Consider the following 12510-nt stretch of genomic DNA (forward strand, 5'->3'; position numbering starts at 1 on the left):
CTGCTGGGTTGTTGCCCTCCGACGGCCTCCTCCACGTCTCCTGATGTACTGGCCTGTCTCCTGGTAGCGCCTCCATGCTCTGGACACTACGCTGACAGACACAGCAAACCTTCTTGCCACAGCTCGCATTGATGTGCCATCCTGGATGAGCTGCACTACCTGAGCCACTTGTGTGGGTTGTAGACTCCGTCTCATGCTACCACTAGAGTGAAAGCACCGCCAGCATTCAAAAGTGACCAAAACATCAGCCAGGAAGCATAGGAACTGAGAAGTGGTCTGTGGTCACCACCTGCAGAACCACTCCTTTATTGGGGGTGTCTTGCTAATTGCCTATAATTTCCACCGGTTGTCTATTCCATTTGCACAACAGCATGTGAAATGTATTGTCAATCAGTGTTGCTTCCTAAGTGGATAGTTTGATTTCCCAGAAGTGTGATTGACTTGGAGTTACATTGTGTTGTTTAAGTGTTCCCTTTATTTTTTGGAGCAGTGCATATCAATGACAAAACATTTCTAGTATAGAGATGAGAGAAAAGGTCTCCCTCAATTTTTATGTATTTATTTCAAGGGAATTCCAGGTTAAAATACAGGTGAATTTAATCGATGACGTATATAAAAAAAAGTTGAAAAAAAGAATACATTCGTTTTCATTTTAGTTCATGAAAATGTGACGATACGAGAATTAAACAAACTAACGGACATTTAATTAGCTACAGTGCCTTCAGCAAGTATTCACACCCCTTGACTTGGAAATGGATGACATTTAGATTTTGTCGTCACTGGCCTACACACAACACCCCATAATGTGAAAGTGAAATTCTGGTTTTCGAAATGCTTACAAATTAATAAAAAATGAAAAGCTGAAATGTCTTGAGTCAATGAGTACTCAACCCCTTTGTTATGGCAAGCCTAAACAAGTTCAGGAGCACAAATTTGCTTAACAAGTCAAATAAATACGTTTCATGGACTCACTGTGTGCAACTACCACATCTCTGTAACCCACACAAACAATTATCTGTAAGGTCCCTCAGTCGAGCAGTGAATTTCAAACACAGATTCAACCACAAAGACCAGGGAGATTTTCCAATGCTTCGCAAAGAAGGGAATTGGTAGATGGGTAAAACAAATTAAAAAAGCAGGCATTGAATATCCCTGTGAGCATGGTGAAGTTAATAATTACACTTTGTATGGTGTATCAATACACCTTATCGGCTTCCGGAGTGCCACAGTGGTCTAAGGCACTGCATCGCAGTGCTAGCTGTACCACTAGAGATCCTGGTTCGAGTCCAGGACCTGTCACAGCCGGCCGTGACCGGGAGACCCATGGGATGGCGCACAATTGGCCCAGCGCAATCTGGGTTTGGCCGGCAGGGATGTTCTTGTCTCATTATGCACTAGCGACTACTGTGGCAGGCCGGGCGCAATGCACGCTGACACGGTCGCCAGGTGTACGGCATTTCTTCCGACACATTGGTGCGGCTGGCTTCCGGGTTAAGCAGGCATTGTGTCAAGAAGCAGTGTGGCTTGGCTGGGTTGTGTTTCAGAGGACGCACAGCTCTCGACCTTCGCCTCTCCCGAGTCCTTGCGGGAGTTACACCGATGGGACAAGACTGTAAACTACTAATTGGATACCACGAAATTGGGGAGAAAAAGGGGTTAAAAAAATAAATATACACCCAGTCACTACAAAGCCGCACGCGTCCTTACTAACTCAGTTGCCGGAGAGGAAGGCAACCGCTCAGGGATTTCACCATGAGGCCAATGGTGACTTTAAAAAAGGTAGAGAGTTTAATGGCGGTGATAGGGGGCGGCAGGGTAGCCTAGTGGTTAGAGTGTTGGACTAGTAACCGAAAGGTTGCAAGTTTGAATCCCCGAGCTGACAAGGTACAAATCTGTCGTTCTGCCCCTGAACAAGGCAGATAACCCACTGTTCCTAGGCCGTCATTGAAAATAAGAATTTGTTCTTAACTGACTTGCCTAGTTAAATAAAGGTTACATTTATTTATTTTTTAAATACAAAATTAATAAAAAAATAGAATAAAACTATGAGGATGAATCAACAACATTGTAGTTACTCCACAATACTAATCTAACTGATAGTGAAAAGAAGGAAACTAGCACAAAATACAAATATTCCAAAACATGCATCCTGTTTGCAACAAGGCACTAAAGTAATACTGCAAGAAATGTGGCAAAGAAATTAACATTTTGCCATGAATACAAAGTGTTATGTTTGGGGAAAATCCAACACAACAAATGACTGAGTACCACCATATTTTCAAGCATAATGGTAGCCGCATCATGTTATGTGTATGCTTGTAATCGTTAAGGACTGGGGAGTAAAACAATCATAACAAATGTTATGACTTTTCTTCCACTTTGACAGAGTATTTTGTGTAGATCGTTGACAATTTGTTTTAATTAAATCCATTTTAATCCCACTTTGCAACACAAAATGTGGAAAAAGTCAAGGGGGTGGAAACTTTCTGAAGGCACCGTATCGGTTCTGTCCAATCATTAGCAAGCATGCCTTTGCAGAATATTTAATACAATCCTCTCATTGGCAGAATGAGCATCACTTAGTTTACAGAACTGTTTGAGCTGAGCCCTGCGCCACTGCAACACAAACACAGCTCCCGACTCAAGCAGTCACTAAAACCAGCTCACTCGTCTCATCCTTTTTGGACTAATGCGCAGGCAACCATGGTAGTTGTACCACAGCCAGGTAAATTGTACCAAACCTGAAGTCTGTTAACTACTCTAGGCTAGGGGGTGGTATTTTCACGTCTGGATGAAAAGCGTGCCCAAAGTAAACTGCCTGCTACTCTGGCCCGGAAGCTAGGATATGCATATTATTAGTAGATTTGGATCGAAAACACTCTGAAGATTCTAAAACTGTTTGAATGATGTTTGTGAGTATAACAGAACTTATTTGGCAGGCAAAACCCCGAGGACAAACCATCCAGGAAAAAAAAATGTTGAGGTCACTCTCTTTTCAATGGGCTTTCAATGGGAATCTAGAATTCTAAGGCAGTTGCTTGCAGTTCCTATCGCTTCCACTGGATGTCAAGTCTTTAGAAATTGGTTGATGTTTTTCCTTTGTGTAATGAAGAAGTAGCCCTGTTCAGAACGAGGGTCGAGTGAAGTGTACTGTTGTGGTTTAGGCGTGTGACCTGAAAGCACGCTCCACTTTGTTTTCCTCTGGTATTGAACACAGTTTATCCGGTCTTAAATTTTATTGATTATTTATGTAAGAAAATACCTAAAGTTGAATTAGGAAAGTTGTTTGAAATGTTTGGACAAAGATTACAGGTAATTTATGAGATATTTTGTAGTCATGTTGCGTGAGTTGGAACCGGTGTTTTTCTGGATCAAACGCGCAAAATAAATGGACATTTTGGATATATAACGATGGAATTAATCGAACAAAAGGACCGTTTGTGATGTTTATGGGACATATTGGAATGCCAACAGAAGAAGCTCAAAGGTAAGACATGAATTATATCTTTATTTCTGAGTTTCGTGTCGCGCCTGGCGGGTTGAATTATGATTGTCTGTGTTTGTTTGGTGGGGTGCTATCCTCAGATAATCACATAGTTTGCTTTCGCCGTAAAGCCTTTTTGAAATCTGACACATTGGCTGGATTAACAACAAGTGTAGCTTTAATTTGGTGTATTGCATGTGTGATTTCATGAAAGTTTAACATTTATAGTAATTTAATTTGAATTTGTCGCTCTGCCATTTCAAAATCGATCCCGTTAACTTCTCTAGGAAAGGGGGGCAGTATTGAGTAGCTTGGATGAAAAGCATGCCCAAAGTAAAATGCCTGCTACTCAGGCCCAAAAGCTAGAATATGCATATAATTAGTAGATTTGGATAGGAACCACTCTGAAGTTTCTAAAATGGTTTGAATGATGTCTGTGAGTATAACAGAACTCATATGGCAGGCAAAAACCTGAGAAAAAATCCAACCAGGAAGTGGGAAATCTGAGGTTTGTAGTTTTTCAAGTGATTTCCTATCCAATATACAGTGTCTGTTTCAATATACAATTGTCCGGTTTCTGAACGTCACGCGCCGATGTAAAATGCTGTTTTTATATATAAATATGAACTTCATCGAACAAAAAATGCATGTATTGTATAACATAATGTCCTAGGAGTGTCATCTGATGAAGATCGTCAAAGGTTAGTGCTGCATTTAGCTGTGTTTTGGGTATTTGTGATGCATGCTAGTTGCTTTGAAAATGGCAGTGTGATTTTTTTTGGCAGGTACTCTCGTAACATAATCTAATGTTTTGCTTTTGCTGTAAAGCCTTTTTGAAATCGGACAACGTGGTTCGATTCAGGAGAGGTGTATCTATAAAATGGAGTAAAATAGTCATGTGTTTGAGAAATTGAAGTTATAGCATTTATGAGGTTTTGTATTTAGCGCGACGCGATTCCACTGGCTGTTGACTAGGGTGGGACGCAAGCGTCCCACGTTCCCAGACAGGTTAAGGAGAAGTGTATCTATAATTCTGTGCATAACACTTGTATCTTTTATCAAAGTTAATGATGAGTATTTCTTTAAATTGATGTGCTCATTCACCGGATGTTTTGGAGGCAAAACATGTCTGAACATTACACGCCAATGTAAAATGGGGTTTTTGGATATAAATATGAACTATATCGGGCAAAACATACATGTATTGTGTAACATGAAGTCCTATGAGTGCCATCTGATGAAGATCAAAGGTTAGTGATTCATTTTAGCTGTATTTCTGGTTTTTGTGACACCTCTCCTTGCTTGGAAAATGGCTGTGGTTTTTCTTGTCTAGGTGCTGTCCTAACATAATCTAATGCTATGCTTTCACCATAATGCCTTTTTGAAATCGGACACTGTGGTTGGATTAACGAGAAGTCTATCTTTAAAATGGTGTATAATACTTGTATGTGTGAGAAATTTGAAGTATGAGATTTTTGTTGTTTTGAATTTGGCGCTCTGCTATTTCACTGGCTGTTGGCACGATTCCCACCATATCTTCTCCACTATGCAATCCGGTTTCCGAGCTGGTCACGGGTGCGCCTCAGCCACGCTCAAGGTACTAAATGATATCATAAATGCCATCGATAAAAGACTACTGTGCAGCCATCTTCATCGACCTGGCCAAGGCTTTCGACTCTGTCAATCATCGTATTCTTATCGGCAGACTCAACAGCCTTGGTTTCTCAAATGACTGCCTAGCCTGGTTCACCAACTACTTCTCAGACAGAGTTCAGTGTGTCAAATTGGAGGGCCTGTTGTCCGGACCTCTGGCAGTCTCTATGGGTTACCACAGGGTTTAATTCTCAGGCCAACTCTTTTCTCTGTCTATATCAACGATGTCGCTCTTGATGCGGGTGATTCCCTGATCCACCTCTACGCAGACACCATTCTGTATACATCTGGCTCTTCTTTGGATACTGTGTTAACCTGTTATGGCTAGGGGGCAGTATTTTCACAGCCGGATAAAAAACGTACCCGATTTAATCTGATTATTACTCCTGCCCAGAAACTAGAATATGCATATAATTATTAGCTTTGGATAGAAAACAAAATATATTTTTGCTGTTATCTTTTTTTGGGGTGTTTATTTATTTCTGTTACATTTGTTTTGGTTTTTACATGTAAAATGTTAAATATACCGTTTAAGGAGTTGTTCAATTTGATAAACTCTTTGGTTAGTGTCAGTTGATCTCAAAAAGTATAACAGAACTCATTTGGCAGGCCAAAACCTGAGAAGATTCCATGCAGGAAGTGCCCTGTCTGACAATTTCTTGCCCTTCTTGATTATCTCTATCCATTACAGAGGATCTCTGCTGTTACGTGACATTTCTACGGCTCCCATGGGCTCTCAGAAGGCGGCAAAAAGCTGAATCGTGGCTTTGCAGGCTCTGGTTGAAAAAAAGTAGCGCGTTTGGGTAGTGGCTGGTTACAGTACTGTGAGACTCAGGCTCGTGCCCACGTCGACAGAATGCTTTGTTTTCTTTCGTCTGTTTACCTAAACGCAGATTCCCGGTCGGAATATTATCGCTTTTTTACGAGAAAAATGGCATAAAAATTAATTTTAAACAGCGGTTGACATGCTTCGAAGTACGGTAATGGAATATTTAGAAATCTTTTGTCACGAATTGCGCCATGCTCGTGACCCTTATTTACACTTCGGATAGTGTCTTGAACGCACGAACAAAACGCCGCTATTTGGATATAACGATGGATTATTTTGGACCAAACCAACATTTGTTATTGAAGTAGCAGTCCTGGGAGTGCATTCTGACGAAGACAACAAAGGTAATCAAACTTTTGTAATAGTAAATCGGAGTTTGGTCAGGGCTAAACTTGGTCGGTGTCTAAATGGCTAGCCGTGATGGCTGGGCTATCTACTGAGAATATTGCAAAATGTGCTTTCACCGAAAAGCTATTTTAAAATCGGACATATCGAGTGCATAGAGGAGTTCTGTATCTATAATTCTTAAAATAATTGTTGTTTTTTGTGAACGTTTATCGTGAGTAATTTAGTAAATTCACCGGATGTTTGCGGGGGGTATGCTAGTTCTGAACGTCACATGCTAATGTAAAAAAGCTGGTTTTTGATATAAATATGAACTTGATTGAACAAAACATGCATGCATTGTATAACATAATGTCCTAGGGTTGTCAACTGATGAAGATCATCAAAGGTTAGTGCTGCATTTAGCTGTGGTTTTGTTTTTTGTGACATTATATGCTAGCTTGAAAAATGGGTGTCTGATTATTTCTGGCTGGGTACTCTGCTGACATAATCTAATGTTTTGCTTTCGCTGTAAAGCCTTTTTGAAATCGGACAGTGTGGTTAGATTAACGAGAGTCTTGTCTTTAAAATGCTGTAAAATAGTCATATGTTTGAAAAATTGAAGTTTTCGGATTTTAGAGGAGTTTGTATTTCGCGCCACGCCCATCATTGGATATTGGAGCAGGTGTTCCGCTAGGGGAACGTCTAGATGAAAGAATTAACAAACCTTCGGCAACGTCGTTTACAAAATAGCCTCCAACACTCTACTAAGAAAACTGGATGTGGTCTATCACAGTGCCATCCGTTTTGTCACCAAAGCCCCATATACCACCCACCACTGTGACCTGTATGCTCTAGTTGGCTGGTCCTCGCTACATATTCATCGCCAGACCCTCTGGCTCCAGGTCATCTTTGTAAGTCTATGGTAGGTAAAGCTCCGCCTTATCTCAGCTCACTGGTCACGATAACAACACCCACCCGTAGCACACGCTCCAGCAGGTATATCTCACTGGTCATCCCCAAAGCCAACACCTCCTTTGGCCGCCTTTCCTTCCAGTTCTCTGCTGCCAATGACTGGAACAAATTGCAAAAATCGCTGAAGCTGGAGACTTATATTTCCCTCACTAACTTTAAACATCAGCTATCTGAGCAGCTAAGCGATCGCTGCAGCTGTACATAGCCCATCTGTAAATAGCCCACCCAATCTACCTACCTCATCCCCATATTGTTTTTATGTACTTTTCTGCTCTTTTGCACACCAGTATCTCTACTTGCACATCATCAGCTGCTCATCTATCACTCCAGTGTTCATTTGCTAAATTGTAATTACTCCGCTACTATGGCCTATTTATTGCCTTACCTCCTCACGCCATTTGCACACACTGTATATAGACTTTTTTTTTTCTATTGTGTTATTGACTGTATGCTTGTTTATTCCATGTGGAATTCTGTGGTTGTGTCGCACTGCTTTGCTTTATCTTGGCCAGGTCGCAGTTGTAAATGAGAACTTGTTCACAACTAGCCTACCTGGTTAAATAAAAGGTGAAATAAATAAAATAAATAAAAAAATGCATTGACTAAAATGACTGAGAAAAAAGATTGTTTGGACTTTTAGTTAACTGATAACGAAGACGGATTAAATGGCTAAAATGTGACTATAAAAGGACTTAGACTTAAACTAAATCTAAAATAGCTTCCAAAGTTAATAAAAGGTATATATAAAACTCTTACATCATCAGCGAGCACCTCCAACTCGTACTCATGGATGCCCCCGCCACCGTAGACACAGAAGCCCACCAGCACCACGCCGGGCTTGTCCACCGTCAGACAGATGGCATCTGGAGAGCCGTTGCCCGTGTTCCAGCTGCGGCCCTGGCTCATCTTGGTGAAGCGATTGGGAGTGGACTTCACAGAGTGAAGCGAGTTTAGACCGTCCACCTGGGAGAGACGAAGAGACAAGTGATTACGATGTATTTTATATAGTTTTTATATCGTCATGGTTAGGTCATGTAGTGTTTGTATAAGGAAGTTTTGTTAACGTCATTTTAGCAACCAGAAAAATAGGTATTTATCTGGTTGTAATCTGACCTGACAATAACCAAAGATTACCTCTAACAGAGACCAATTGGTTCTAAAAACATGTTAACAACCAGCAAATGATGCCAATAAGACTTAAATGTGCCAACTTTGCGTTATTCATTAGATCGCTACATAAGTCTACCAGGTGGTAGTACTGAGGTGAATAAACATCAGCAGGGGCATTCCATTGTTATTGTACAAGACCATGTATGAAGCAACCTCACCGACCATGACGTCGGCCAACATACTTCAGAAACAAAAACAACGAGATAGGGCTGTGGCAGTTATGAAACTTTTGAAGACTGATTGGTCATCCAAATTACTGCGGTCACCGTAATAACCGTTTGAATAGCAAAGAAAAATACATATTTAATTTTTAAGACTGACATTTTCTCCTCTCCTCCATTCCTCAATGCATTTGCTGCTGCTGTAGCAAGGGGGTGTTGCCTAGGCAACCTAAGACTTGTTTGCTACTATACCTCATGCGTTTCAGCACGGAGCAACACAGTTTCATGTCCATGTTACTGTAAAGTCCATGTTATAGCAGAAATGCTCTCAACCACTCAAATTCCCGGCCGTCCCATCTTCAGTCAGCTGTTCTTTCCACAGAAGAAAAACCATAACCATCAGTTACACAGTTACATATGTAATTGTGCCATCCCTACTACGAGGATGTCCTGATCGACTGTGTGGTTAGTTTTAGTCATCTTGCTATTTATGCCACACCTATGTGGCCAGAGATAGCCTGTCTGTGGTTGTTACACGGATATCCAGGGCCCGGTTATATAAAACACCAAAAGTGTTTCACTTAAGGAATAAGTTTCCCTTACGTAAGGTAATTGTTTAAGGGTGTTGCTAAGAGCCTCTCAAATATTCCCTTATGTAAGGGCATACCTTAATGGGATTCACTGAATAAATGTCTCGTCAAAGAGATTGCATTTACTTTTCGAGATAGAAATTCTATTTTGTTCTACAATCAAGACAGGAATACCAAATTGCTTCAGAAGATAAACTACATTTCATGTAGTTACTTTTTTCTCAAATTGTTTCTATTACTTTCTAGCAGGATTGTGCATATTCCATTGTTTAGCTAAGTAGCTAGCTGGTTGATGTTTTCCTTTTTTAACCAGGGGAGATGAAAGCAACAATCACCTCCACAAATTCTGTTTACATTGATATCCATACTGAATGAAGCAGTTAAGAGACCTTATGGGCACTAGAGGTCGGCCGATGAATCGGAATGGCCGATTATTTAGGGCCGATTTCAAGTTTTCATAACAATCGGTAATCGGTATTTTTGGACACTGATTTGCCGATTATTATTTTTTTTACACCTTTATTTAACTAGGCAAGTCAGTTAAGAACACATTCTTATTTTCAATGACGGCCTAGGAACGGTGGGTTAACTGCCTTGTTCAGGGGCAGAACGACAAATTTTTACCTTGTCAGCTCGGGGATTCAATCTTGCAACCTTATGGTTAACTAGTCCAACGCTCTAACCACCTGCTTTACATTGCACTCCACGAGGAGCCTGCCTGTTACGCGAATGCAGTATGAAGCCAAGGTAAGTTGCTAGCTAGCATTACATCTATCTTATAAAAAACAATCAATCAATCAATCATAAATCACTAGTTAACTACACATGGTTGATTATATTACTAGTTTATCTAGCCTGTCCTGCATTGCATATAATCATTGCGGAAAAGTACTGTCGTTGCTCCAACGTGTACCTAACCATAAACATCAGTGTCTTTCTTAAAATCAATACACAAGTATATATTTTTAAACCTGCATATTTAGTTAATATTGCCTGCTAACATGAATTTCTTTTAACTAGGGAAAATGTGTCACATCTTGCAACAGTGTCAGGGTATATGGAGCGCAGTTTTGGCCGCCTGGATCGTTGCGAACTGTGTGAAGACTATTTCTTCCTAACAAAGACAGCCAACTTCGCCAAACGGGGGATGATTTAACAAAAGCGCATTTGCAAAAAAAGCACAATCGTTGCACAACTGTACCTAACCATAAACATCAATGCCTTTCTTAAAATAAATACACAGAAGTATTATATTTTAAACCTGCATATTTAGCTAAAAGAAATCCAGGTTAGCAGGCAATATTAACCAGGTGAAATTGTGTCACTTCTCTTGCGTTCATTGCATGCAGAGTCAGGGTATATGCAACAGTTTGGGCCGCCTGGCTCGTTGCGAACTAATTTGCTAGAATTTGACGGAATTATGACATAACATTGAAGGTTGTGCAATGTAACAGGAATATTTAGACTTAGGGATGGCACCCGTTAGATAAAATACGGAACGGTTCCGTATTTCACTGAAAGAATAAACGTTTTGTTTCCGGATTCGACCATATTAATGACCTAAGGCTCATATTTCTGTGTGTTTATTATATTATAATTAAGTCTATGATTTGATAGAGCAGTCGACTGAGCGGTGGTAGGCACCAGCAGGCTCGTAAGCATTCATTCAAATAGCACTTTCATGCGTTTTGCCAGCAGCTCTTCTGTTTATGACTTCAAGCCTATCAACTCCCGAGATTAGGCTGGTGTAACCGATGTGAAATGGCTAGCTAGTTAGCGGGGTGCGCGCTAATAGCGTTTCAAACGTCACTCGCTCTGAGACTTGGAGTAGTTGTTCCCCTTGCTCTGCATGAGTAACGTTGATTCGAGGCTGGCTGTTGTCGATGTGTTCCTGGTTCGAGCGAGGAGAGGGACGGAAGCTATACTGTTACACTGGCAATACTAAAGTGCCTATAAGAACATCCAGTAGTCAAAGGTATATGAAATACAAATCGTAGAGAGAGAAATAGTCTTATAATTCCTATAAAAACTACAACCTAAAACTTCTTATCTGGGAATATTGAAGACTCATGTTAAAAGGAACCACCAGCTTTCATATGTTCTCATGTTCTGAGCAAGGAACATAAACGTTATCTTTCTTACATGGCACATATTGCACTTTTACTTTCTTCTCCAACACTTTCAATTTGCATTATTTAAACCAAATTGAACATGTTTCATTATTTATTTGAGGCTAAATTGATTTTATTGATGTATTATCTTAAGTTAAAATAAGTGTTCATTCAGTATTTTTGTAATTGTCATTATTACAAATAAATGTAAAAAAATATTAAATTAAAAAAGAATAAAAAAATACAATAAAATAAAAATCCTCCAATTAATCGGTATCGGCTTTTTTATTTGGTCCTCCAATAATCGGTATCGGTATTGAAAAATCATAATCGGTCGACCTCTAATTGACACCCTTCACTTTTTCACTTAATTTAAGGGGGGAATTAACCTTAAAATGTTTTGTGCAACTGACTTAAAGTTAAGGAAACTTTAACCTCTCTAGGGTAGGGGGCAGTATTTTCACGGCCGGATGAAAAACGTACCCAAATTAAATGGCCTACTACTCGGGCCCAGGAACTGGAATATGCATATTATTAGATTTGGATAGCAAACACTCTGAAGTTTCTAAAACTGTTTGAATGATGTCTGTGAATATAACAGAACTCATAAGGCAGGCAAAAATCTGAGAAGAATCTAACCAGGAAGTGATAATTCTGGTGCTTGTAGTCCTTTCAAGTCATTGCCAATGGAACACACAGTGAGTTAGGGTTCATTTTGCAGTTCCTAAGGCTTCCACTAGATGTCAACAGTCTTTAGAAAGTTGTTTGAGGCGTCTATGATGAACAGAGACCGAACAAGAAGGCTGGGAAGTTGTAGACCCATCAGTTCATTGGCGCGCGTTCATGTGAGAAGGGACCTGTGTTCCAAAACGTTTTTCAGGACACAGGAACCGTCCGGTTGGAATATTACTGAAGTTTCACGTTCAAAAGGCACCAAAGATTGATGCTTTATAACGTTTGAACGAACGTAAATAGATTTTTTTAAACTTTTCTTTTCGGCGCGCTTCCTAAATTTGGAATAGCTGAACTGAACGCGCAAACACCAAGGAGCTATTTGGAAATAAATTATGGAGTTTATCGAACAAAACAACATTTATTGTGGACCTGGGATTCCTTGAAGTGCCTTCTGATGAAGATCATCAAAGGTAAGTGAATATTTCTAATGCAATTTATGATTTTAGATGACTCCAAAATGGCGGCTATCTGTATTGCC

The 12510-nt window shown here is 40.1% G+C and overlaps 1 protein-coding gene across 21 annotated transcripts in view; it reads right to left on the minus strand.

Annotated features, from left to right (window-relative positions):
- Positions 1–12510, minus strand: part of LOC100380858 (E3 ubiquitin-protein ligase MYCBP2) — a 354690-nt gene that overhangs the window by 120376 nt on the left and 221804 nt on the right. For all 21 annotated transcript variants that reach the window (XM_082968826.1, XM_082968836.1, XM_082968833.1 and 18 more), the window contains one exon: positions 8022–8228. In XM_082968826.1, coding sequence (XP_082824952.1) covers positions 8022–8228 — 207 coding nt within the window. The remainder of the gene's footprint in view (positions 1–8021; positions 8229–12510) is intronic.

Source organism: Salmo salar, chromosome 25 (genome assembly GCF_965601325.2).
Source record: "Salmo salar chromosome 25, fSalSal1, whole genome shotgun sequence".
Taxonomy (NCBI): domain Eukaryota; kingdom Metazoa; phylum Chordata; class Actinopteri; order Salmoniformes; family Salmonidae; genus Salmo; species Salmo salar.